The sequence below is a fragment of the Camelus dromedarius genome, chromosome 12, assembly GCF_036321535.1.
Source record: "Camelus dromedarius isolate mCamDro1 chromosome 12, mCamDro1.pat, whole genome shotgun sequence".
NCBI classification, from domain to species: Eukaryota; Metazoa; Chordata; class Mammalia; order Artiodactyla; family Camelidae; genus Camelus; species Camelus dromedarius.
Window position 1 is genome coordinate 5720235 of NC_087447.1, and position 26951 is coordinate 5747185.

Sequence of the window (26951 nt, forward strand, 5' to 3'; positions counted from 1 at the left end):
GGATGAACTAGCCCCAGTGGACAAAGAATGTAGTACTCAGTTTCCCTATTGGCCCTGACAAATTAGACTGAACAGCAGTAATACTCAACTCAGCTTTTAAGGTTTCCTTACCACTTAGCTAAGCACTTCCTCCTTTCGTGTCTTATCTCCTTAACAAACTGTTATTTACCAGGGGTGTTATTTACCTGCCTGTAAAGTAATACAAGTCCCTATTCATGTCAGAAAATTTGCTTTTGGTGAGAAGTTGGAAGGTTCTCTACGTGTTAAGCCATCATCTCAGGTGTAGGTCAGAAAAAAGAGCTGTTGGCATAAAACTTATTTTTATCAAAATTATCCATGAACATGACTTAGCAAAGCAAACAGTATACTTTCAACAGTCTCTTGCACCACCCTCCTCAGAAACAAGTTTTTAGCTCTTTTAGCTGCTCCTTACCTTTGTGTCTGAATAAGATGCCCACTGTTCTCCATTTACCACTTTAAAAAATTATGATTTCCACAATGAAATTTTGAGTTTTGCTCTTACACACCTCATTACTTACCCATCCACACTTCCCTCTTCTCCCAATTTAGATGTCAGTTATTTTATTAAATATATAAATTATGCCACCATAATGACTAGGTTGAGCATCACAATTAATTTTACAAGTTTCTGTTTACTCTGGAATTAGCATTTACATATTTTCATTTATTTTCTATGTACTTACCAGTAATTCAGCTCTGTATCTTCAAATGAACCAAATTATTTCCTCAAAACACTCAAATACTTAAGTTTTTAATTCAGTCTTTGAGCCATCCCATTCTAGAACTCAACTTTCTCCTGCTTCAACCTAGACTACTGTTCTCCAAGGCCAAGCAGAAAAGCAGTACTGGGACTTCTCATCGCCATCATTCTGGGAATTCCTTTTCCCTCAGCATGAGCCCACATGGAGAACTCTAGCAAACTTTACTCCAGTAATTTGCACCCGCCTTTTATGCAAATGGTCTACTACCTCTCACCACTCCACCCCCTTAACAGTCTAGTTTATTGCTGATGTAGCTCTGGGATAGGGAGCCTGGTTTAATTTAGCACTCACTCAAGTCAACCCCAACTTTGAGGATGCCTAGAATACTTTTAAGTAAAAGTTAAGAGTCCCAACACCAAATCAAACCCCAATTATCATCCTGAAAACTGCCCTAAGTCCTTTGACCCATCCAGAATCAGGCTGGGCCAGATGCAATCCAACAGAATAGTGTAACCATTCCCATTCCCACCTGACTTACTGTGGCACACGTTATTTGCACACCCAAGGCCTAGACAGAAAACTGCTTGTGGAAGCAAATTAAGGACAGGCATCTACTCATCTTTGTATGCGCCACATGGTACTTACATATAGTAGGCAACCAGTGAGTAAGTACTTCATGAAGTGCAAAGCAAGCTCTCAGGTGGATGCTAACCACACTCCACTCAACCAAATGAAAAGTGGAAGGCTACAGAAAACCAATGTATTTAAAGCATTGCTCTTGAAAACCTACTGTATAACTTCTGAGGCTAAGTGATGGCAGTATAACTTTGCCAATTACACAGAGCAGACTTTGTGGCCTCAATTGAGATACACCTGATTAGAAGCTTACACAAAAGTAATTCCAAAAAACTTAGTGTTCAAATATTAGAAAGTTAAAGTCAATCATTTCAAACCACCTCTTAAAAACTTGCTAATTTCCATTAATAGTTTTTCAATTAAAAAAAAAACCTACAGCAGGAGTGAGGAATGTAGCATTAACCAGTCCAGATTCTGGCAGTTATGAGTAACTACTTAGGTTTTGTTACATGCACTCAAAGGGAGTTAAGAAAGTTGACTCCCTTTTAAATTTTAACAGCATGTTCATAATGCAAAAATACATTACTCCCATATTTAACCCACTGTAACGTCACTACCTCAAAGCCTTTATTGACCATTCCCATCTAAAGAAAATTCTCTACTTGACATCATGTACTGTCTCCCCCTTTTAGAATGTATAAGCTCCAGAACTATACCTGGAAGAGTATCTTGCAGAGTTATCACTCAAAATTTTTCATTTGTTGTATCAATGAATACTGTTAGCCTCCTCCTTTTGAAACTTGCCAACCCCACCCATCAGACCAAGGGGTATGTTGATAAAAGTGTTCATCAGTGATGGGTCCATCTTTTGAGAGAAAAAAGGATCCAAGTAGGCAAACCCTCCAAGAAGTGGCAGTAGCAGAAAACCAAGCCAAATGCAAGGAAACTACCTAGCCTAAACATTAGCCATAATCTTCTTTGTTGACTGCTTCTTATCCATAGGAGCTAACTTTTCCCAAGCCTAATCCCAACTTGACCAACAGCTTTCCTGGAACTGTTGTCTTAATCCCATAACCACTCACAACTTCTGTACTCAGCAACTATTTATGTATTTTGAGGTAAGAGAAATAAGATTTTAATTGACAGGAGAATGGTGGCTGGGAAATTAACACATACAACACCTATAACAAGGCTTCACATAGATTAATAAATAACAAACTGTACTGAAAGTTATTCCCACTCAGCTGAGAATTACCAACAGGTAGAAACATTAAGTTGAATAATCTGAGATCACTCAACTAAAAACCAGCTTTTTCTTATCTTTGCTCACCACAAACCCATCATTCCTAAAAGCATAATACCTGGCATACAGCAGGTGCTCAGTATTTGCTGAACAATTCTGGGAAAATGCCCTAACCAGACACAGCCCCACTATACATAAAGTGGAACAAGAAGGTACAAAAAAAATCTGGAAGATAGTCTTTCGATAGAAGCACGGAACTAAACAGTGGCTTTCTTGTATTCAATCCCCACCCTAGTTGTTAAATCATCTAAAGCTCACTCACTGCTGGGTCCTTTTTCTATGCCTATCATTCTAAAGGCAATGAGACACTAGTGGGACATTGTGGTATTCTTTGGATTTTTCACAGAACTATAAAAATAGATGGTGAAAGGCATCAAAAGTATTACTTACTGGCCTAGAAAAATAGCAGGATGCTGGTTGGAGCCATAATTTAATTTTTCCATTTGGCATGAAGTGAAAGCTGACCTCCTATTCCCTCAAATCCTTCCTTTTCCTAGACCTCTTTCTTGGAATTAAGCTAGATGTCTTGACTGGGTGGGGTGGTTGGAATGGCAGCAGTAAAGGCTGGGGGTGGAGGGAAGGATGATTGCTTCTAAAGCAGGGAAAGTCCTACATCTGAAAACTACTGATAAGTAGTTGGTTTTATAACAAAGGTGTAACAGAGGGAAGAAGTCTTTAATGAAATAAGGCTGCCTGCTTGAGTTCTTCTACATTAACCCCTCTTTTTCCTTTGGCACCTGTAAGTCCTATCTTCAATAAAGAAAACTGCAGTGATCATGTTAACTCAGAAATGAATTGACATTTTATACCCTCCCCTTCTCTTCCAGGGACAAATAAAGAACCCAGACACAAGCCCAAGCAAGAACTCTCTCAAAGCACACACTCCCTAAGTTGAAAAACCATTTATTTCACCGGAAAGAAAAAGGTGATCCAACTCTATATATCTACCCGCCACAAGCCTTTGGGCCAAAAGACTCAGGAGCAGTGACACTCTCACAACACCCACTGGAAGCAGGAGGCAGGGAGACAGCACAACCCCCATCAGTTTCTGCACACAATGAGGCCTGCTGGGAGAACAGAACATGAATGGGAAGCTACAGAAGTACTGCAGGACAGGAAGAACAGGAAAATGGGCAGGAGAGAGGAAAGGAAGAGGTGGTCTGAACTTAGCAAGGTAAATTAAGGTCCACGGTTCCTGAGGGACTGAACGCACAGAGCCGAGAACGTCCCGGAGACGGGGTACCACGAAGGGTGTATTCTCATGCACAACGGCAGCTCGGAATTTCAGCCCACACACATCCCACCTGAAAGAGAGCACAATACAGGGGCTTTACAGAAAAGCTCAAAAGGCTTTCCCAGTTAACACTTCAAAGAACATCTTTACAAAATATGGTAACGACACTCCTCTTAAGTTTAGCTGTACCCATCCACAGTACCACAATAACCTCTAAAAGTGAAGAGTTTGAAGGCCAGAGAGTAAATGGGAAGGTCAAGCAATCTCAGACTAGGGTCTTTCTCTAAATTAAATTGCAAACTTTCTTTCATGAGAGCAGGTGGACATTGCATTTCTCTTGATGTTAACATTACCATTCTTCAGAGAAGGTAATTTCACATTTACAAACTGTCACTAGAGGGCAGGAAAAAGGGAAATGTTCCAATTAGCATTCTGGAGTAAAAGTATGTTTGAATCTTGGAGTTAACAAGTTAAAAAACATTTAAGTCTAGGAAAAAGTAACATCAACTGAGCAAGCTTTAAGACCTAAGGGTATTCATCTCTGCCTCAGGGAGAAACTAAAATATACCAGAGGGCATGCGTAAGCTACATTATCAAGTCACTCAAGTTTCTTCTCCAGTGATTTCCTATCCAGTAACCCCGGGCAAGTCACATACCTTCAGCCCTAACTGAAAAGGTGACAGTATCACCCATCTTGTTAGCACATGATTGCAAATCAATGGTAATGTCTGGGACACATTGGGGGCTACTCAAAACAAAGGGGGTGTGAAACACCCTTTAATACAACAGCAATCTCAAAACACCTAGAGCCCAAAGCTGGCAAGCATCAGAAGAGAATACACTCAAGTAGAGCCAAACGGATCATGAGGCTCAAAATGTACAGTAGAGAAAATAGCCAGAGGACTCAAGGTAGAGCTGGTGGTTCAAGAGTGTTAAATGTCCATAACCAGTGGCAAGATGAAGGGAGTGATCTGCTTAAGGCAAAGCTCCCAACCCTGGATTTCAACATAACTGGAGAAAGTAAAATCAACAGGGGTGCATATATATTTATATTACTATATACCTTGAAGTGGAGATGAAGTCAAATCTAACACTGTGGGGACAGTTTAAAAACAAAAAAAACCCTGAACAATGTAAACAGGCTCTTACGGGACAGATTCAAGGACAGAGCTAAGGAGTGGCCATTCTATTCAGCTCAGGGAATGAATCTGAACTGACCAGAGAAGTTGAATGAGTCTATGCCCCCGATTCCTTGTTGAAATCAACTTTGTAAATTAAAAGATACCTTTTTTCTACTCCTTTCTGCCCCAACTTACCATCAAGTAAGTTTTTTCTATAAAGCTCACAAGGGGTAAACTGTTCAGGAATGTCAGAAACATGCTGCTTCAAGATTAAGATGATGCCATTGGGGTAGTCTTCATAGTAACTGGGATCTGAGCAGTGATGACCAATTAACTAGTTATAGATTTTATCATCACAGGTCATATCAGACCTTTCACATAGCATGAAGGAGAAAAGGAAACTTGCAGACCTTAGTAATGTCGCACACCTAGGACAAAGGCTCTGAGAAACAGCACAGTGGGTCTGAATGTCTGGGTCCCAGGTTTGGTTCAGTTAAAGCACACAGGTGTGACCCAAGATTGAGCACACCATTCTTTGCTTTTCCAGGAACAAATAAAATCAGACTGACTCCCAGGACTAGGAGCCTTGGAAAAACAGCCATGAGGGCTAAGGATGTTTATATATTTCAGAAAGTTAATTAGTTAGGACTTCTCCCTATCCTCTGAACCATGCTAACAACTTTCCCTAACCCTGCGCAAGCAAGCAGAGCAGCCTAACTGGTGCCTTTAGGCTGCAGGAGGGATGGCAAAACCAGAACAAGGGACGCCCCACCGCTCTCACCTCAAGCTTTAAAAGGCTGAATACCGCGCCCGATCCGCATACTGCTCCCGCTCATACCGGGCCATGTCGTACAGGGAATTCCGCGCGGCCGCTGAAGCTTGGGACAACTCACTCTCATGCCCGTAACCGTAGCCCTCTCCAACAGTGGGGACTGGGGCTGTAGCGCGACGCAGGGGGCTCCGATCCCGCCCGTAATATGAAGTGGAAGCTGCAGTAACAGCAGCAGCGGCTGCTGCAGCAGCAGCGGCTGTAGCAGCAGCAGCTCCTGAGGTCGGCAACAGGTGTCTATCGTAGGGATCGAGAGAGGTGGAGGTGAGGTGACTGGCCATGGCTGTGTTCTGGACTTGTGGCAGCTGGGACAGGGTCTGCTCTGCGTAATTATACGCGGAGGCAGCTGCAGCAGCCACTGCCTCATAGGACCGGGCAGCACGGCAGCGCTTGTAGTAGGCATCGAGCGCTCCGTACGCGTTGTTGTAATACAACGAATCCCCATAGCTCATGGTGTAAGGTGTACGCACTGCTCCATATTGCTCATTATATTGCTCGGTAAAGTCTGCCACTCGGCCCGAACGATCTATCGGACACTCTTTGGACCAGTGCCCCTCTTTCCCGCACCGATAGCAGCCGCTCTGGTCTCCCATCCCGGGCGCAGTCCTAAGCCGGCTGGTGGACAACTGCACGTGCATTCGTTTGCCTTGAAGAAACAGACGCAAGAAGGGTTGCTATCACTCTTAGTCAAAGCCCCAGCCCCTACCCCAGACACTGGTCATAGCAATGGCTTTAATTAGACAACTCTAATGAAGGACTCACTGCCATTTTAAAGAATTTTTTTTTAAGTTGAGTATAAATTCAGTATAACGACCTGATAGCAGGCAAAGATCAATTAAATGAAGAAATGTTTCAGCTCTAACACCAGTTTCATGCTTAAGAAAGAAACCGCTCTCGCTCAAAAATAAGCACGTCATCCTTTGCCAAGTAACTGGACAGTAACTACTCTGAACAATGACCCAATGTCAAAAGAAACCATAATAAAAGTGCTCCACAAGATTCTGACATCTCCAATCTCCATTAAGACTCTTGATTTCTTTAAGCAGAATACAAAGGCCAGCCCCCAACCTTACCCCCAAATCAAAAAGAATAGATACAACTCTGAAGTCACCACTGATAGTGATCCAGATTTGACCCATGGCTGAGTTGCTAGGCAAGTTTCAAGATTTTTAGAAAAAACACTCATGAATTGGGGGAAGCGGGGCGATATATGAGTTGAAGGATTTCCTTTCCCCTTAACTGAGTGCTTTAACTTGCTGGTTCTGATATTCATTCTAATAATGATAATCTTTAGTGACCCCTTATAGCAGGGTCAAAGAAAACAGGGCAGTGAGTTCACAAGATTCCTGAGTTTTCAGAAGAATATTACGAAAAATGTGAAATAAAGAAGGGGTTGAGAAAAGTGGAGAATGACTAGCAATGTTAGTGGATCAGACTTATCATTTTAGCAAGATTAAAGCACTTTTCGAACTTAAACTAGAGATCTGAGATCCTAAGAACATGTACTATCATTTTTTACTGAAAATTACAATTTGTATTCTGGAAATGAAGCAGTTTCCACCTAACATGATCTGTCAACTTAATGATAAGCAAAATTCCAGCAAAAACTTTCCAATACAATTGGCTATCATGCACCTAAGCATGCAGATGTCAAAGAAGTGAATGTTTAGAACCAGGGGTCAACAGATAAGTCATCTCACACTATAGAAATATACAATTTCTACAAAAGTAAAAGTGAAGTCCTAGGAGACTAGAAAAGGGAAAAGGGAATGGAAGGATCAAAATATCAAATAAAGTCCTGATTTAAACATTTTATCTGGTTAGTGTAGGTTGCAGGTGAAGAGCTAAGATGTGCAATTAAGTACTTAAGTGTTTTAAAGTGCTAACCTTTGTCCCTCTGGCATTTGCCCACATGGCCACTTTGGCAGCTAACAAAACCAGAGAAAACAAGTGCAACCAAGGAACCAACTATGCCCCTTCAAGACATAAAGGTCATAGTGTCCTGATCTAAGGATTTGCCAGAAAGGATTCCAAAGTCAGAAAAAGCAGCTAAGTTTTAAAAAATATCTAAAATGGATGTTCCTTAAATGGGCAAAAAATAAAAATATACCCAACACCGAGAAACTGAGATATCACCGTAATAAATACTGCTACTCTCTACGTACACGACTTTATTGGACAGTATTAAAGAAAATGGCTACTAGTAAGAAAAACAGGGCAAAAATAACTATGCATCAGAGAACCTAGAGTTCAGATGCCAAGAGTTACTCTCTAAGGATAATTTGTCCTGAATCAGTCCACACTGTCCTTTTATATATGTAACTGTTACAGGCAGACACCACTACCTCTTCTGGGTTAAAGTGTAGAAGAGTGTCCAAAAATTAGGCATCGTACCGCAAACCCTTCATAAAAGCAGCCTTTGCTCCCAATTAAGTTGTTGACACAAAATTCTCAACTTACCAATTAAAAAAGAAAAACAAACTAGACCTGAGAGACATTTTTAATAACACACAGCAATACCCATTACACAGGGCACCCATTAGCTTGGGGGAATGATGATCAGACTTCCAGGTCTAAGAAAGGTCCAGTTTAAGAAAAATAAACACCAAAGACAGCAGCAATGACTTAACAAAAGGAGTGTTCAGCAGAAGCAGCAGCCACTATCTTGTTTGCGCTTAAAAAAAAAAATTGGAATATGGATAAAAATGTAGCAAGTTTGGGGAATACCCCATAATTTGGAAGTAATTACACCCAAGGGCCCCCTCTTTTTTTTTTAAACATTCAAATCCAAAGCAGGTGGGAGAAGACTTAGAAAACTCACCATGGATACCACCCCCTTCATGACTGCCACTCTTGCCACAGGAGCTTAGATCTTTAACCAAGAAAATACCTTCCAAATAAAGTGTCTGTCCCACAGCATCACTCACGCTACCTTCCAGGCACACTAATAATTCATCTAGTCAAGGTTCCAAGATAACACCCATCTAAGTGCTATATTCACCAATGATGTTAAAGCTCAGCCCCCAAACCAGTGAAAAGGCACTGCCATTATCTACCCCCAAGTCTCAGTCCCTCCCCCTGAGAAACTCCTGAAATGAGCCTTCAATTCTAGAGTGTCCTCATCCTCCAAACAGAACCTCTTGGAGCAAACATAACAGAAAAGCAGTAAGAGTGACAGCCCTTTAAAGAGACTAGTTCTCCAAAGACTAAGTATTTAACAACAAATTATATTTACTGAGAAGTTATGAGTTAGGATGAGGTGGGGGAGTTTAACAGATATTTTGCTCCTAAACGTGCTGCTTAAGTCGCTTTCTGCCAGGTTCTTCATGTGCAAAATAATGCATAACATACCGAAACAATAAATTCTCTGAAAGACTCGTGTGCTCTACTACTCCGCCCCCACCAAAAAAAGACAAAATAATTGGAGAAATCTTCAGAGGAAAGAATTTCTGCACTAACAGGCATAAAAGCCAATGGGCTTCAAACTAAAGCCAAGTGTTTTTCCTCCTACACTTGATTTGCCTAAGGTGAAGTCTCTAAATCCCAAGCATTATCCATTTAAAGTTCATCACCCACACTTAATCCTTTACCATCAGCCAGTCAACAGCTGTATCTCTACTCTAGACCTCTCCTTTTACTTATCCAACCTATTTTCTACATAAGCTTGTGTTCAACACTCTTCCCAAAAAGGGTGGTTCACCTTGAAACTCTGTGTTGTCAAGGCCCCTGATGGCCTCCACTGCGTCCTCTGCCCGCTCCATGTGTACGAAGGCGTAATCTTTCACGATGTCGCACTCGATGACTGGACCGTACTCCTCAAACTTGGCCCGAAGCTCTTTGTTGGTACAGGTGGGACTGATGTTGCCTACGTGCAACTTTGTGGAGGTTTTGCTCTTATTCTTGCTGGCTTCCACGTTGATGTTCACCCCGTGCAGCTTGTAGTGGTGCAGGTTGCGTATGGCATCCTCGGCCGCCGTCTTGTCCTCTATGTGCACAAAGCCGTAGTTCTTAATGATGTCACATTCCAGCACCTTCCCATACTGCTCGAAGAGTGAGCGGATCTCCTGCTCTGTGGCCTCCCGGGGCAGGTTTCCGATGAACAGCTTCACCATCTCGGACACGGCCTGGGCGAGAAGAAACAAAATTTCTAACAAAAGACCTCAAGCCCATCTCAGTTAAAAAAAAACAAGAAAGAAAGAAAATCAATACTGCCACCTCCTTTCGGTCTGGCAAATATTTCCAGTTTTCCCCCTCTCTCACACGATTCACAAGCACAGCTCCATACAATAATCAGAAGGAAGTGGGAATATAAGGAGTCTGCTACACAGTACCAGCTATACAGAACCTATAAAAATGGGAAGGCATCTGTAACAGAGATCTTTAGGCACAGACAAAGGGTCTGGTAAGAGTTAAATAGTTTCAAACGGTAATGGAAATGAAAGTGAGGGCATAAATGTAGCCCTGGGGGTACTGCGCTTGCGATCTACTTTAAGGACAGTCAGGAAACAAAGATATAACTACTCGTTTGACTGGATTGACTATCTCAAATGATAAACTTGCTCTTCCTCCCCTAACCGAAGAATTAGCCATTTCCGGAAAAGTGGACCTTATAATGGCTACGTTTTACGGTTTCCTTTGGAAGCAGTGAACCGGCGACTTGGGCCGAAGAGCGAGGCGTGAGGAGTACAGTAAGTGCTGGAGTGGGGAACGCCTCTCCTGGGGTGCTGTCTTACGAGCTCCAACAGAACGGAAGAATGCGTGGCCAGAGAAGGGGGCTTAGACTCATCAGCCAGACGACAATGTCTCAAGGCCTGAGACATTCCCGAAACGGATTGTAATTCCTAAGTCTAAGGGAAGCGCGGTTATCTCGGTGGAAACCTGGAGGCAGTACTCCCAGCCAAGTCGGGTAGAGGGCAGGGTGGGAAAAAGCAAGGTATTCTCGGGGGAGGTCGTGGGGGAAGGGCAGCTTCAGGCTTACCGCGCAACGCCGAGCACCGAGGTCGGCTCTCAGTGAAGAGTGCGGAGGCCACGACCCCACAGGATATCCCTGAAGGCCAAGGAATAGGATAAAATTTAACAGGGCAAAAGAAGTGGAGGGGCTCGGAATCTCTCACCCGCACGGAAAGCAGCAGGGATCTTCCTCGCGGCGCGGACGCTTCTGACAAAACGCTAAAATGGCGGCGGCCGCAGCAATGACTCTGGGTAGAGAGGGGGAGGTGAGCCTACCACCGGATTGGCCCCTCAACAAAGTAAAAGGCAGGCATTCCCGTAGATCCTCTTCCTGATTGGTTACCACGAACGCCAATCACCTGAGGCCGGGAAGAGGTGGAAACGTCAGTAACCCGAGAGCGTTTATGCGAAAGCCAATGAGCACCACTCTAGAGAAGCCGAAGTCACTGATTGGATAAGAGGTCGGCGTGAGGGAGGAACTACCAACGTGGGCTTCGCCGGAGGGGTTCCGCCCGCCATTAGGCGGAGCGAGCTAGGGTTCTGGTGTGGCGGTCTTTAGCTTCGTGGCGCCAACTTTCTGAAGCTTCCACCTCTCGCCAATCCACGTGTGCTCCATTTTGCCTCCTACTCCAAATTTCTCCCTTTAAACTCCCAAACACCACCTCCTCGCAGCCAGGATACTGAGGACGGTAGCTTACAGAAACAGAAGCCAGGTAAGAAAAATACTGGGAAGCGTCCCAACTTGAAGAAACCAGCCTCCTCCTGCTTTGGCCAAGAATCCACACTGGAGCCCCGGGAGTCCCAGAGCTACCTCCAAATTGAAACTACTTTCATAAGTGGTGAAGAGCATTCTGAAAACGGTTAATGGGCTCAGCTTCATTAGGGTATAATGGCCCCAAAGTTGGCTTGGTTGAAGTTTGCATTACTCGGGAGGCGCCGAGAAACAGTTTCCGTCTTGGAACCAGCCTCTCGGGGTCCAAGATGAAGAAACGGCTTCTCAGTGTGACCGTGGAGACACAAAAACCCCCACCCCGCCCTGAGAAAAAACTGGAGCAGCAAAGTTTTTTGTTTTATTTTATTGGGCGCCATCAGGCAGAGCTGTAGGTTTAAACTCCTAGAACTGACCTCAGAGGCAAGAGCCTCTACCACAACCAGCTACAATTAAAAAAAAAATACAATCGAAACAGCATTCTCCAGAGGGTCCGGATCCCCTGTCACACTTTTTCTCATCTTTGGCTTCTTCACATAATCCCATATTCATTGAATAAGCAATGACCCTTTTTGCAAGGCAGCTTTTGAAGAGGGAGTTTAAAAGGGGGTAGGGCACTGGATGGAAGAACTTAAAACATGGTAAAAGCCGTGAATTGTTTGAGGGATCATCAGAAGTGAAGATGACAAGTAGAACATACTACCATTCAAAGCAGCCCCCCTAAAAGGGGTGGGGATCATAAAGAGAAAGGTGAAGTCAAAGTTATAGAAATGGATTTTAAAACCTGACATGACTCAGAAATCAAATGGTGAAAAACTGGGCAAGAATTTATTCTAGGGTGGGAAAGGGTAAGAACCTAAAAATGTCAAAATGTAACATTTACAGATGTAGTAGTCACTAATCTTGGTCTGTTTTCATTGTGGATCCTGATGCTGACACTGAGATTGAGTAAAGGCCATAGGATCAGTGATGAAGAAAACAAACTGAAGGTCAATCAGCTGCAAGCGTACCCTTTTGAGGGGCCTGCTTCAGGAGGTGGTCACAACTCAATCTGCACAGGGAAAAGCGTCTGGTATAGAAATATTTTCGGCTCCTTTTTGTTTGATCTTCCAAATTTTTTGTTCCAGTAGCCCTGCAGATAAACTTTCTTCCAAAATACCAAAGCATATGAGTTCGACTCTATGAAACTAGGAATCTCTCCCAAGTCCAAAGGGGGAAAAATGGGAATATAAATCTTCTTAGGATCACAACTCAGGCCAGTTTGCAGACCACTGCCCACACCCCAAATTACTTGATTTACCTTCTGAAAGCCCCCTAGGTCCAGTTATATTTGTTTCATTTTGCAAGCTCATCCAACTGAGTAAACCACGTTAAAATCATTCCCCTGCTTTTTAAATTAAAACCCACAGCACCTGGAAGAAATTTCACTCACCCTACCCAATCTGGTTCTTGCCAGAATCTCCCAATCTCTTTTTAACAATTCTCCCACACCAACACAGCTCCAGCACACTGGCCTCTTTGTCCCAAGCTTATTCACACTGGCCACCCCACCCAAAGACATCCCTCCAACTCCAGCCTTACCTTGGAACTCCATCCCATGACCCCAAGTTATTTTTCCAGATACTTACCACCACCTGAAATCCTATTTGTTCATTCATTTTCTGACTTCCTTCCATCCCCTGCCCCCAGCAAATACTTGTTCTACAGGGGCAAGGAAGGACCTTTACTTGTTGCCTACTACATCCGGTGTTAAAATTGCACCTGACACATGGTAGGCACTCAAATATTTGTTAAGTTAACAAATAGATAAATGAATGCCTGCATTAACATTTTGATAACCAAAGGAGAGATGACTTTGGATTTTCAGTCAGTATCAGCTTCAGACCATGGACACATTACTAAAAACAAGCACTTTTTTCACCTAGTACACTTTACAGTCTCCCTCAAACAAAAAAAGCAGGTCCCCAAAAGCCAGGGGGTAACCTATCATCAGAATTACCAGTTTGACGAATGCTGCAAAATGAAGCTTTAGGTAGGGAGACTTGTAGCTCTTGTCTCCATGCTGATGTTTATCTACCCAACTGTATTTTACCAAATACTAAAGAAGCTTAATGTTTGCCCCTTAAAAACCATGAAAAGTTTTAAAGTTAAAGATACCTGGTCCAAATCCTTTACCTTGCCACCCCTATTACAGAGAATGGGATGCTTTAAACCTCATCTGGAACACTACAGATGCCATTTTGGTGATTCTTCTGATCAGGTTACCACACCTCTAAACCAAAAGATAAAGCAACTTGTCCAAAGTCATCCAAAAAGTTGATGTTCTGTCAGAGCCAGGCATAAATATATTCTCAGAAGAGATGAAAGAGGCTAGAGCCTGGACTCTTGAAAGGGAAACGAGGAACAAATCCAAATTCAGAGGGGAAATAACATTGGTGTCTGGAAAAACCACTCAAACGTGACCAAGCAATTTGTATTCATTTCAAACCCTATCACAGCCTTAGGAGTGCATAAAACTTATATACCTAATAAATAACTGGCTCCTAAACCAGAAATGAGTTACTGGTCTAATAAGGGCTCAAATTAAAAAAACAACTATTCTTCAAGGATGTTCAGTGGGAGCCACTAGGCCAGTGAGCAAGCTTCCTAAGCCTCCAATCCCACTGCCAGCTACTCTCTAAGCCTTGCCTAAATGTCCGTTTAAGTCCCCTGCCCCATACTTTTCTTCTCCATACCTAGGAGACTCTGATCCCAGGACACAAAAATGTTGTCTGAGACTAGAGGTGGCCAATACTGGCGTGGTCCCGTGGCCTATGTCACTCCTAGGTACCACTCATTACAAAAATCCCCTTCCTTCACTGTTACTCATGTGCTGCACCCACAGCTACATTCTATGTTCTTTGCTCAGCTGTGTGCCCCACTAGGCCATCCCAGTCTCCTCAGAATGTTCTAACTCCTTATTTCCATGAGATGGCTAACATTTAATGAGCAGTAACTGTATATGAGACCCTACACTTGCTACATGTTTTCACTGATCTTCCAAGTAGTAGTACCATGATTACAGTCCTGGATGGCTCAAAACAGCTGGTTCAACTTGATCTACAGCTTTCTAGCCATGTGATCTTAAGAAATGTTACTTAACCTACAGTCTCAATTTCTAAATTTATAAAATAGGTTTAAAAGTACCTAATACATTTGGGTTGCAATGAAGATTAAATGAAACTGATACATGAAAAGCGCTTTTAACAACTCTTAGCACATGTCATAGGCCACTGGACCAGCAGATGTTAGCTATCATCCCCATTTTATAGATTGAAAAAAAACTGAAGTAGAATTCCTGATATATCCAAGATCACACAGCTAAGTGGCAGAACCAGGATTCAAACTGAGGAAGCCTGATTTGAGAGCCAATACCCTCAGTAATTCTGTGTGCCAAGTCAGTTTTCAAATCAAATAAATCCCATCTCCAGTTTTCTCTAGTGGGACCGCCCCATCCCCTCCTTCCTTACCTGCCACTTCCCTAGCATTGCCTAGTAACTGTAACTAGTTCATCTAGGTAGGTCCTGCCTCCTCTAGATTGTAAATTCCCCAAGGTTAGCCCAGGGACTCAGCTTCCTGAACACTGTATTACCAGCACACACACACATTATTTCTAATGATTTACAGCTAGGCTTGAAATCATTTTAAGAACTTTTTTTCCCGGAAAACTCTAGATTCTACCCTTTATGACCTTTTTGTAAGGTACACAGAGAATTTAGAAGTAAAAATTTTCCACCTATCATATCCATCTTATTTTCTTTATGACCCAAACTATTACATAGCACACTAGTCCATAAACCTAGGAAATTTACTTTCATTATGACCTCAGGCATCCCATGTTATAGTCAACTTACTTGGCTGAATAGCACAAAATGACTGGAGAACCAACAGTCTGTGCAGACTGTGGCAGAGCTTAAATGGGCATGACTAGAAAGGCAGCTGACCCAAAGGGGCTGACCACTCAGTCATAGTCCCATTACTTCCAGTGCAAGGGATGGGGCCCCAGGCCCACTCTGGACAGAATTTGAAACAAGGTCCAAACCTCAGAAGAGAACACAGGCTGACGAGGTGAGACGGCTTTATGTGGTCTTATTCCAGGAATAAACCATCTAAAATTTCTCCAATGAAGGCCAAGTTATAGAGGTAACAGATGCAGAAGTGCAAAGATCTGAAGGACATTCAAGTCCATATTCCCACCTCCTTTTCCCGAAACACACGTTAAATGTCCACCCTCCCATTCACTCAACCCAACCATCTCCAAGTTATAAGACCCTGGAAATCAGAAATCCACAAAAAGTAAAGTATGAGGAATGGGAATAACACAGGGGGCATAATTTAAATTAAAAAGAGGGAGAGAATTTTAAAACAATCTGCAAGACAGAGGAAGATGACAAATGGTTTAGTTTTGTAGATCCTTCTAGCTTAAACGAGAAGCCTGGCAGCAAAGGCAGCAAGGGCATCAGGTCCTAAAGACGACAGGCAGAGTGATCATCTAGGTCAGGTCACCCTGAAGAACTTGGGCTGCAATAAAGAAATACCAATACTGGCCCCGAGAGCACATTATAGGCTATTTTTCACAGAAACCACGGGATTGGGACAGTGGCAGAACCCTCACTGGAAAGGAAGACGACAGAAAGCCATACTGACAAAGAAAGAGTATTACAAATACACAGGCTACAATCACAGCTCTATAATCACCCAACCCTTGATTTTCCAGGGTAAAAAACACAGCTAAGTCTGTTAGCTTGGCCCTCAGATTACCCCACCCTCACTGCAGAAAAGTGACAAGAAACCTGTTCAACTTCCCCTCCTCACAGTCCTGCAAGGAAATGAAAAGGAGCAGCAAAGCACCTGAAGGCAAAGCGGTGAGAAGAAAACCAGAGAGCTATGGCCCTAGTACCCCGAGATTACTCCAGTTGGCATTCACAAATAAGCGCTCAGTTATATGAAGACCGTATGCTGCTTTTGCCCACTGGGCAGAGGAAAGAGCATGTAGGGCAAACTACTCCATCACCGGCAAGTTCACAAGCAGCCAGTGAAGGAGGCAGAAAAGAACCCACCTCAACTCCACTTGATTGACACACAGACCTCCCCAAAGTCACCATGCCCCAATAGACTCCCAAATCAAGTGTCTAAAGACCCCTTTCCCAAAGGAACGTCAGTAGGTTTCCTATTAAAATCCCACCCAACCAATCTTCTTCCATTCACCCATCATCATGCCCAAGCTTCCGTCTTGTCCACAGCTGCTACTGCTGTATTTTTTGCCCAGGTCCTCTCAATCCCAAGTCCCAGAATAAAAGTATAGAATCTTCAATTCCTCTCCCTATCCCAGCATCCCTATTTGGTTATGCTTGCACCTCACCTTCTTCCCAGAGTCTATCGTAACACATTCAAATATGAACCCAGCAAGAAAACTCCCAGACACTGTTAACAGATGGAGAGAGGGAATCTGAGTCTCAGGTGACTATGATGGCAGGGGTTGGCAGGACGCAGGAAGGACACTCCATGGTGATGTTCAACAGGCGAAATACCAGGTCTATGGCCAGAATTCCCCATACCTGCTTCCAGCTGTCCCAACCACAGGGCATTACCAGACAGAGACATGACCCCCACCCCAACTACTGGCTCCTTTCAGTTCCCGGCCCCAGTACTCACTGAAGGACCCACGAGCCTCAAAAGCACCAAAGCAGTCATTCCCCACTTCTCACTTGAGAAGCCAAACCCCAGAACCACCCTGCTGGAGCACAGGTTGTTTCTGAACTGGAGACAAGTCAAGGAAAATGGCCAAGCACAGGCAGAGGAAAATGAGCAATAAATTTCCTGCAATTGGGTGTGATTAATTCAAGTTGAAGCAACTTGGTCTGGACTCTCCAGTCCTAAAGATGGCAGACTAGCAGGGCGACGATGAATTAAATCCCTCTGGCAGCAGGGAAATCATTCTAATTCCCACATTCAAACCCCTTTCCTCATCTGCCCTGGGTTCTCTGGCTGCCTTGCCTTCAGTTGTCATGTCTTCCTGGATGTCAAACTGGCTTCTCTGAAACTGAGTGCAATCAAGACAATGACAACCAGGTTTCCAAACTGCAAATTGCCCCAAGTTTTATTTGTAGTCCATACAAAAGGGAAAAAAAAGTAAGGTTTTCTAACACCACCTACTTGGGGAGATGGGGAAGTGGGACTGTGCCGCTCAGCATCAGCTAGAACATCAGGGGTCAGTAGGGATTTGGACATATTCCAACCGACTGTCCCAACAGGAACTCAGTCTCGACACAGTCTATAGAGGGACAAAGTCAGGGCCCCCTGGATTGCTGGCACAGCTTGGCGCATAGGAAATGGTTAGGCTAACCCTTTCCTGGCCTCCCTCACATCTAAAAAGAAAAAGGCGCCGCCGACCTCAGCTGCAGGTTGCTTCCCCATCCAGACGACCTTAAATATCGCGCACAAAAATAAAAGGGAGCCAGGAAAAAAATAAAAACATAAAAGAAATTCCCATCCTGGGGAGATGGGAGGCAGGGGAGAGGGGAACCACAGATCTAAAGCCAGTAGCAAGATTTGCTGCTGAGGCGAAGGAATAAAGTAGGTTACTGCCGAACACTCAAAAGGATCGTCTCCTGGGGAAGGCCCACATGGTAGAGGGGATGAAAAACCGCAAACAGGAGAGGTATGGGCCAGTGATTATAACCTGGGTCTGCACCCTACCCACCTCTCCTCGACTTCCCTCCCTGTGATGCCCCATCCCAGGATGGCCCTACATGCGGCGCTGGTAGCCAGAGTGCATCTGAGCTGCCCGCAGGTAATCATTATAGGAGCCCGAATAGCGTGCGTAATCGGAATGGGCATCGGGCAGGCGACGGTAATCCAGCGAGGACTTTGTCGGCGAGCGGCGGAACGAAAGCTGCGACTCTGATAAACGGCGGTAATCAGAGAGCTCGGCTAAACGCCGGTCGGAACCATACCTAGTCGAGAGAAGAAGACAGTTGGTGAATGAGACAATTGAGGGGAGGGCTCCAGGTGGGCACAGGGGAGGCGCCAATGGGGATGGGAGGGTGTAATCAGATTGGTCTCCAACAAACAAGATTTTGTCAGAAGGCTCACCACCCTATCCAGGGCAAGAAATCAAGCCTGGTTCAACTCAGTGGGAAACCAAGCCCACCACTGAAGCCCTCCCTTCTGAACTGGCCAAGGTGGATTCTGGTCTATATTCCCAAACCACAAACAAACTATCCCCACCCCCTGGGCCCTGCACAGAAAGACCTTGGTTGGTTACCAACAGCACGGCGGACGAAAGCAAGGTCCCCAACTTCCCAAAGAGTGGACGCACCTCATACACCTTGCCTTCAGCCAGTGAGTGCCAAAGGGACTACTCTTTCAAACCCACCCCCACCAAAGGTCAGGACAACCACATAACAAGCTTAAGGATCCTTGAGACGGTGGGAGAGACTATGAGCCACAATCTCACAGGCAGTAGCTCCAATGGCACTTGGGCTAGCCTAGACAGGTGACACTTTTCCTGACCTGACTAGCTGGTACCACCCCAGGCTGAGCACTATGCTCACCCGAACCCTGGTGACCAGGAAAGTTCACAGACATCACCCCCCTCAGCCTCAGGACATCCCACGGGAATAGAGAAGACCAAGGGAGGGGCCGATGGCTCCAGTTTCCCTCCCATGCCAACCTCAGCCCCTTGCCCTGAGCCCCGGTTGGGGGCAGAGGCGGGGGGGCATACAGTACCTTTTCGACATGGCGACAGCCTTTTTGTAGGGATCGTCGTAGCTGGCCCGGGGTGGGGAGAGGCGGGTACGCTCATAGGGCGGCGGGGTGCTGTTGGCGTTGGCAACGGCCCCCTGGGACATGGACAGGTAGGCTGCAGACGGCTGACCTGCCCCATCGTAGGCATTGCCCGGCTGGCCACGGTAGGAGGCAGCAGCCTGGGGATGCTGCTGTGCAGCATAGGAAGCAGCCAATGAGGCTGACGACTGAGTGCGGTAAGGAGCTGCCAGGGTGGCAGAAGGCTGGGCCCCATAGGCAGCTGCGGCACCATAGGAGCCAGTGGCCGCAGCAGCTGACTGAGCCCCATAAGAGCCTGACAGGCCCATTGATGCTTGAGCCCCGTAACTATTCAGCTGGGTCTGAACAACTGGCTGGGCCCCATAGGAACCAGCCATTGGGGTGGTGGCTTGTGCAGCATAGGCAGCTGGCTGGCTAGCGTAAGCAGCAGCTGCAGCTGGTTGTGCCACATAGGCAGCAGGTTGGGAAGAGTAGGAAGCAGCCTGTTGTGCAGCATATGGGGCAGACTGGGCATTATAAGAGGCCGAAGGCTGGGCATTGTAAGAAGCTGCCTGGGCCCCATAAGCTAGTGAGGAGGCTGCAGACTGGGCCCCATAGGAGGCTGCCTGGGCCCCATAGGAGCCTAGGGAGGAAGCTGCTCCCTGGGTGTTGTAGGAGGCAGCCGCGCGAACCCCATAGGAAGATGCAGCCTGCGCGCCATAAGAGGATGGCTGGTTACCATAGGAGGCAAGGGAGGAGCCCTGAGCCCCATAGGAGTTGAGCGAGGAAGCCGCAGCTGGCTGACCCCCATAGGAGGAGAGGGCCGAGGCCGAGGGCTGGGCTCCACCATATGGGCCAAGCGAGGAAGCTGCGGCAGACTGGGAGCTAGGGCTAGCCAGCTGGCCCCTATATGGGGCCCCAAGGGAAACGGAGGGCTGAGCGCGGTAAGAGGCTGCCTGGGCTGTCATGGGCTGAGTCCGATAGCCGACACCCAAAGAGGCAGAAGGCTGGGCCCTGTAGGCAGCTCCCAGTGACACTGAGGGCTGGGCCCGGTAGGTGGCTGGCTGGGCCGTCAGCGGAGCCACATATGAGGCTCGGGGAGGTGAACGGCGCAGGGGGCTGCGGTCGCGACCAAAGAAGGGTGGTGTGGGCTGACGGGCTTGCCCATCAAAGCCACCAGTGCTGTTGCCAAAAGCCTGCTGGTAGTCGAAGGTGGCAGAGAAGCCACCAGTTCCGGGGAATGCCGTATCCCCAGCCCCTGGTTTCTTGGTCTTGTCCCCAGACTGGATAGCCAGGCCAGGCCCCTTCTTCTGACCCTTGGTTGAGAGTTCCACGTTGATGCGCTTGCCCTTCACTTCTTTGCCGTTGAGCTGCGCGATGGCGGCTTTGGCATCTGCTTCCTTCTCCATGTGAACAAACGCGTAGTCTGATAAAGCAGCAGACAGAGGATTAGCAATTAGGGGGGGAGGGCATGCTACCCTATGGGTCCCAAACTGGACACTCCAACAGCACCCAGCTGTTGCCAGCTACCTCCAGGCCTCCAAACCCTCCTCTCCAGGAGTAGGTCATAAAACATGGCTCCCATATAACAAAGCTTCTGACTGTCCCGAGTAGTCACCTTTGCCTATGGCCTTCTCCCCATTCTCCCCGTTCCCCTGGCCACCTCACCCAACTTCCTGGTGAGAGAAGAAAGAGCATAGATGAACTGCAACACAGGAAAAAAATCTTCACAGCTCCTGTAAGTATAAACCAGCAGACAAAAACATAGAAAGGACTCCTGGATCACTCAGTTATTCAGTATTTCCTAACCCAAGGTCACCAAACACTAATGTTCACCTTTGAGGTGAACCTCACTCTCAAACACCAGAAATGACCACTTACGTTTTGGCATGACCCATGTCTCAGCCCAGGACCAATTAAGGCAGGAGAGCTAGACTGATAATGCACAGTTCACGAAACTCCTCCAATATGATATTCCCTTTCCCACAGTACTTCCCAGCTTTCAAAGCACCTCCATGCATAGGACCTCACCTGGGCCTCAGAACAATCCCAGGAGGCAGGCAGAGCAAAGGATCATTATCCCCATTTCACAGGTGGGCAAACACACTCAGAGAATTCATATGGTTTGCCCCAAATCAATGTGTCACAGCCAGGAACAGAATCCCAGCTCTCCATGCTCCTTCACTACACCAGTTTATCCCTCAGAAGTCAACACATAAGGCAGGACTGTGTAATAAGGCTAGACATTTAAGCTAAGAAGGACCCTATATAAGCCAATGAGATGTGCGAATGGAAATTGAGCCTCTTGGCTGAGGGCAGACTCAAGTCATCCTCCGCACCACCCTACCACCCCAGCTACATTACATCCTCCACTGGTTACTAGTCAAGCGACAGAAGTATTCCTTACGCCTTGGCTCCTGTTCACAGAAAAGATTTGGTTTCTCAGCTTCAAGGCAGGCTCTACTAAGCAGGTTACCCCTGAGGTCCTCATTCAGGGCCTGAATGAGCTGGTGGGACAGGCTCTAAGACAGAATGTTGATGTCAAAGTCCTACTCATCTACCACATAGAATGAGAAAATTTCAGGATGGGGAGGAGTGGAAAGAAATTCTTGTTCACATCCAAGCTCACAAACCACAACAGTGCAAGCAGAGTCTGAAGAACAATGATAAGCTTGTGCTAGTGGGAAACAAGGCCCTGCACTAAACTCCATCTGGACCTGTGGCTACTTTAAAGTCCAAGCACCAGGACCCCATCTCTCTCAAATCTGTTTAGGAAATGAAGAACTACTTAGATGAAATTACTAAGGTTTCATTCTTGATAATAAGAAATCCTTTTAAATCCTCTAAACAAATGTCCTTATTTCTAGAAACTTTCATACTGGGATCCTCTCTAGCTGCTCCTAAAAAGCAAGTCATTTTCCTGGATGTAAGGCAATGCCACCAACATGACTGTCATACAAATGAGAATAATCAACAGGTAGAGGTTAAAGTATGGTATAGCAAAAGGACTCCTGGGGCTAGGAGCTAAAATGCCTCAGTTGAAGATCCAGAGCACTGACTTGCTACAAGCCCTTAAGGAATTTACAATTCATTTCTCCAACTGACAATCTAAAAATGCCTTATAAGTATAAATAGCTATATAATGATAAAGAATTCTGATAATTATTCAAGCCTGGGAATAACAATAGGCTTATTTCCCTACAGAATATCATTTTCATCTTTAATAAAACAAAAGGGATACAATGCCACGTGTATGTGCAAATTTGGAACCTGCAAGAGATGATAAAAGGACAAAAGGAACTATCACAGCTCTCGGTCTTCACACCCTCATGGCCAGAACCTGATTTCTCCTCATCTACCAACTGTGAAAAGCAAAAGTGTTACTTGGGGCCTAGCCTCAGGGCACTAGAACTGTCCTCTGATCTCTCACCTCTACTTTGGACAGAATGAGCTAAAAATCAATGCTGGTGGTCCCAGATCTCCTTAGAAGTGGAGAATGAGCTAACCCTACCATCAGGAAAAATGCAATGGTAAGCAGAAAGCAGGATCTTGTAGACATATTAAAGGGAATTAAAACACAAACAAACAAACAAACAAACAAACAAAAAAACAACTTCCAGGCATTGTGAGGGAATATTAAGGAACCTCACCGTATTTCTGGTGAACCTATCCTCACATTCCTAAGACTGGAATGAGCTAGGAAAAAACACCCAGCAAAAAAATTTCAATGGGTTTACAAGAGCAATAGGACATCACATTATCTACTCCTTACTTAGCTAGGTTTTATTAAGAGACCAACTTGTGAAACTTGAAAATTGAGATCATGTATGTACGAGTCAACTGACCACCCAAATGACCTATGTAAATGATAAAAACAAAGCCATGAGATAAAATTATAACCCATTTATATCAGAAAGTTCCAAATTTGACACTGGAGGGAAGTGTGAATAGGGTGTCCAGCTGACTCAATCACATGAGGGCTAATCAACCCTTATTACAGTGAGCAGCCAAACCCAGACCTATCCCTGTCAAAGATGTCCAGGAACCCAACAACTCCTAAGGCAATAAAGCAAACCAGAGACCTGCAAACTCCAGAGACCCACCTGCCTGGAGAGCTAGTTCAAGGAAATGGTGACCTCTGAATGAAGTTCATCACATTTAAAGGGGCTAAAAAGCAATGATTTACCGGTTCTCCTAATGGTCTGATGACATCACAGTCCTTCTTGTACCAAAGTTAAGAGAATCCAGAAAAATGAATTTTCCCATCCTCAGAAGAGTAAAACCTTCTAATTTGAAACTACAGAGAGCTGTGTTTAGGAGTAAAGAATGACCACTCAAAAAAAGGAAAGGAAACAGTTTCCTCTTCTGCCTTTCAGATTTCCTATGAAATCTAAATGGTTCCTAATGCTGTCAGCACCTCTCAGACTCCATCTTTGAACACCCAATAGACCGTAGCTGTGGAGAGTGGGTACAATCTGCTGTCTCTATGGAGATTTTTACTCTACAAATCAAATCATAATCTAAGCTCCTGGGGTAACCAAGCAGCTATGTTTTTTCCCCCTGTGAAATAAAACAGAACTGGTTGTTCTGTGCTTTGCAAAGACCTGACAACAAACACAAGACAACTCAATCAAACACCCATTCCCGGACCAAGAAACGAGTAAGCTATTTATAGAACCAGAGCCAGTCTCTTCCACTACATTCCCAACTTAAAAATCTCACTTTCACTCCAAAGAAACAGAAAGCCATTAGTGGAGAATATGATCCTCAAATCTTCCTCAAAGTCCCTTACATCTAAGTATATCAGGAGCTCTCTTACATATCGGCATAACTACAAATAACAGCTAACCACCGCTCCCTGAGGAACTCAATGCGTTTCTGCCAATCAAATGTTTATGAAGGAATAAAATGCACAAAACTTTCACTCTCTCAGGAGTCAGCCAGGAGCTCTAAAAACCACATGCAGTTACACCCTTCACACCATCCCACCCCTACTGTCACATGGTTTCAGTCCCAAGTAAATTCAGACAAATTTTAGGATTTCTCTACCGCTCAAAAAGAGGCTTCTTGACCAATGAGTTCCCAAGAGTTTCTAGATGCTAGTTTCTAGACTCTTAATCTAGTAGCCACCCTACCTAAGGACCACGAAAGAATAGTAGGTCAATCAACACAAAATTCTCCCAATTCTGTGGGAGTCACGTACTCCCATCTAGTTTCGGGGCAAGTACCCAATCTGAGGACCTTCCCACTCTTTTACTTTAAACAAAAGCAGAAATCCATGCACCATAGAGGCTGCTTCATCAGGGCACCCAGCAGGAAAGCCTGATTCCAGTTACTCATGGATTCTCCTATCTTGAGTTGAGGAAAACAATATTAATGCAGTGACAATCATTAATCCTATTGATGGAGACTACGGCCCTTTACACTTTCCCAAGTTACAGAAAGGATAAGGAATGGCACCCAAAAGATGTGGCTTTCCAGGACAGCAAACGATGTATCTTGGTGGGAATGAATAGGCACCTGCTCCCAAACTTATTTCCTATCCTCAAAACTTCTCACACAGAATATAAACAGGTATGAATCCAACTCCAGGAGTAAGGGATCAGATACTCACTCCCAAGTTGTATCCCTGAAGATAATGGGGCCAAATCAACTCTGGTCTGTTCCCAAGTGAAACACAGACTGGCCATATACACAAGGTCTGTATGTAACTCTAAATCTTGCCAACCAAGAAAGAAAAACTTAGGAGATAAGAACCCAAACTATTAAGTCAACAGGGCCCCAAAAAGGAAGTCAGGCCTAAATTATGGTGATACATTCTTCTCCAAGACCAACTAGGAATCTACCCTGACAATCAGACTACTCCAGCAAAGACGACTACTAAGTCCTCATGTTCCCCTCAGCCACAAAGTACGGCCCCTTACAAAATCCCCAAGCTTATAGAAAGGACACTGCCCTGGAGCACGGGTTTGGCAAGTAAAGGCTGCCCAGAAGGGGCCTTCATTTAAAAAAAAAAAAAAAAAAAGCCTCCTTCCACATGCAGAAGGCCGAGGTTTCCAATTTAGAGATGTAAAATCGATCCCAAAAGAGGGGGTGGGGGACCAAGTCTGAGGGCGTTTGAAAGCGCAGAGTTGCCAGGCCTAACGCACCTAACAATACTGAAAGGCCAAAGTTGGTTCGGAAGGGGCCCCTTCTGTACTCACGAGTAAACAGACCCATGAGTAGACCCAGGCCATTCGATACTAAAACATCCCAGCTCTAGAAACGTCCAAGGGCCCCGTTACCTTCCGCTCAGGAGCATTCACCGGGAGGGAATACAAGGGTGGACTTGGGGCGTTAGCCCCTACCTTTTCCCTCTTCCCTTGCTCTGATCGATGTCTGGAGAGGAAGTGGGGGAAGTGGTGAAATCTTCCCCGCTCCATGATCCGGCTTGTACCCATCACTTCCCAATTTCCGCTCGGTGCCAGGCCCAGGAGACCAGTGGAACGCGCGCCCCCGGTACATTCCCAAGACTCTCAAGCGCGTCCCCGGCCCCGTAGCTCGGCTCACAGTGGCCGCCGCACCCACCTAGAGCCGCTTCCTCCCATTTAGTTAATGGTGTCTGGATCGCAGGGAGGAGGGTGGCTCTACCCAAGGCGCCCCCAATACCTCCGGCCTCGCTCCCGCGGACAACCCCCCACCGCCAACCGCACCGTGACCGACCCCCGGGAAAGGGGCGTGGCTAACAAGCAGAGTGCCCCGAGCGCGCCCGCGCCCCCGCCTTCGCGTTACCTTTCACCACGTCACACTCGATGACGCGTCCGCGGCGCTCGAAGAGGCTGCGCAATTCCTGGCTCGTGCACGCAGCCGACACATTGCCCACGAATATCTTCCAAGTGTTAAGAGGCCGTGGGCGCGACATTTCCACCACGAGCGCGCGCCCTGGCCGCAGCTCGTGGCCGTGCAAGGCCTCGATGGCGCGCAGCGCGCCCGCGTTCTCGCGCATGTGCACGAAGGCGAACTGTTTCATGACGGCGCAGCTCATGACCGTGCCGTAGGGCGCGAAGAGGGCTGCCAGCTCCTCCGGCGTCGTATCCGCCCCATCGACGTTTCCCACGAAAATCTTCATTTTGCCGCCGCAGTCGCCTTCCCGGAGAGCCGGGACCGCTCCTTCAGCGACAGGCGAGACGTCCGACCGGCCGGCAGTCCTCCCCAGGAATGGCTGGCGACCGAGAACCCCGCCGCGCAGGCGCCCTGACCTAGCCAATCGGAACCTACATCCCGCGCGTCCTGCAGCCAATCAGAGAGGCTGAGAGAAGATGCCATCAGGCGCAGCCAATCCCAGAGGGCCTGGAGCCCGCTCGTTAGCGGAGGGGGTGGGAGAGGGACGACGGCGCGCGACCAACCGCCACTGCCGGGGGGAGGGGGAAGAGGGTTGGAGAAGGGGATACGCGCGCGGGGATCGCCGGGGCGGCCGAGAGGCCTAGCCGGTGAGCGGCCTCTGGCCTGGGTGGGGCCGGGATCGGCGGGCCCCAAGGATAAACTTTGTTCAGTCGGTTAAGTCAGAGCCCCTCCCATGTTGGCAGCCTGGGCCAAACCCGCACCTAGAAGTGGCTGTGAAAAGTGTTCACGGGAAGGCCGGGCCTGGCGGGAGAACCCAAGACAAACGCCTTCACTCAGCAGCAAACAGCTTCTGGGCTGTCGCCTCCGAAACTGTGCTGG

General features: G+C 46.2%; 2 protein-coding genes across 6 annotated transcripts; both read right to left on the reverse strand.

Moving 5' to 3' along the window:
• Nucleotides 1-3488: 3488 nt before the first annotated feature.
• On the reverse strand, nt 3489-11044 carry RBM4 (RNA binding motif protein 4). Of its 3 annotated transcripts, none has more exons than XM_010998166.3 (4): nt 10900-11044; nt 9486-9909; nt 5738-6431; nt 3489-3905 (listed from the first exon to the last, which is right to left on the reverse strand). In XM_010998166.3, the coding sequence occupies exons 2-3, from the start codon at nt 9895-9897 to the stop codon at nt 5746-5748; spliced, it is 1098 nt and encodes a 365-aa protein (XP_010996468.2). In that variant the 5' UTR covers nt 9898-9909; nt 10900-11044; the 3' UTR covers nt 3489-3905; nt 5738-5745. The 3 variants fall into 3 exon arrangements, with proteins under 3 accessions (XP_010996468.2, XP_010996467.2, XP_031304088.1); XM_010998165.2 differs by having other exon boundaries at nt 10764-10959; XM_031448228.2 differs by lacking the exon at nt 5738-6431 and having other exon boundaries at nt 10764-10931.
• On the reverse strand, nt 10961-26475 carry RBM14 (RNA binding motif protein 14). 3 transcript variants are annotated; one of them, XM_010998170.3, is made up of 3 exons: nt 26022-26473; nt 20566-20676; nt 17557-18439 (listed from the first exon to the last, which is right to left on the reverse strand). In XM_010998170.3, exons 1-3 carry the CDS (start codon nt 26356-26358, stop codon nt 18417-18419), a joined length of 471 nt encoding a protein of 156 aa, XP_010996472.1. In that variant the 5' UTR covers nt 26359-26473; the 3' UTR covers nt 17557-18416. The 3 variants fall into 3 exon arrangements, with proteins under 3 accessions (XP_010996474.1, XP_010996472.1, XP_031304087.1); XM_031448227.2 differs by having other exon boundaries at nt 19215-20676; XM_010998172.3 differs by lacking the exons at nt 17557-18439; nt 20566-20676 and adding an exon at nt 10961-11094 and having other exon boundaries at nt 26022-26475.
• Nucleotides 26476-26951: the final 476 nt, after the last annotated feature.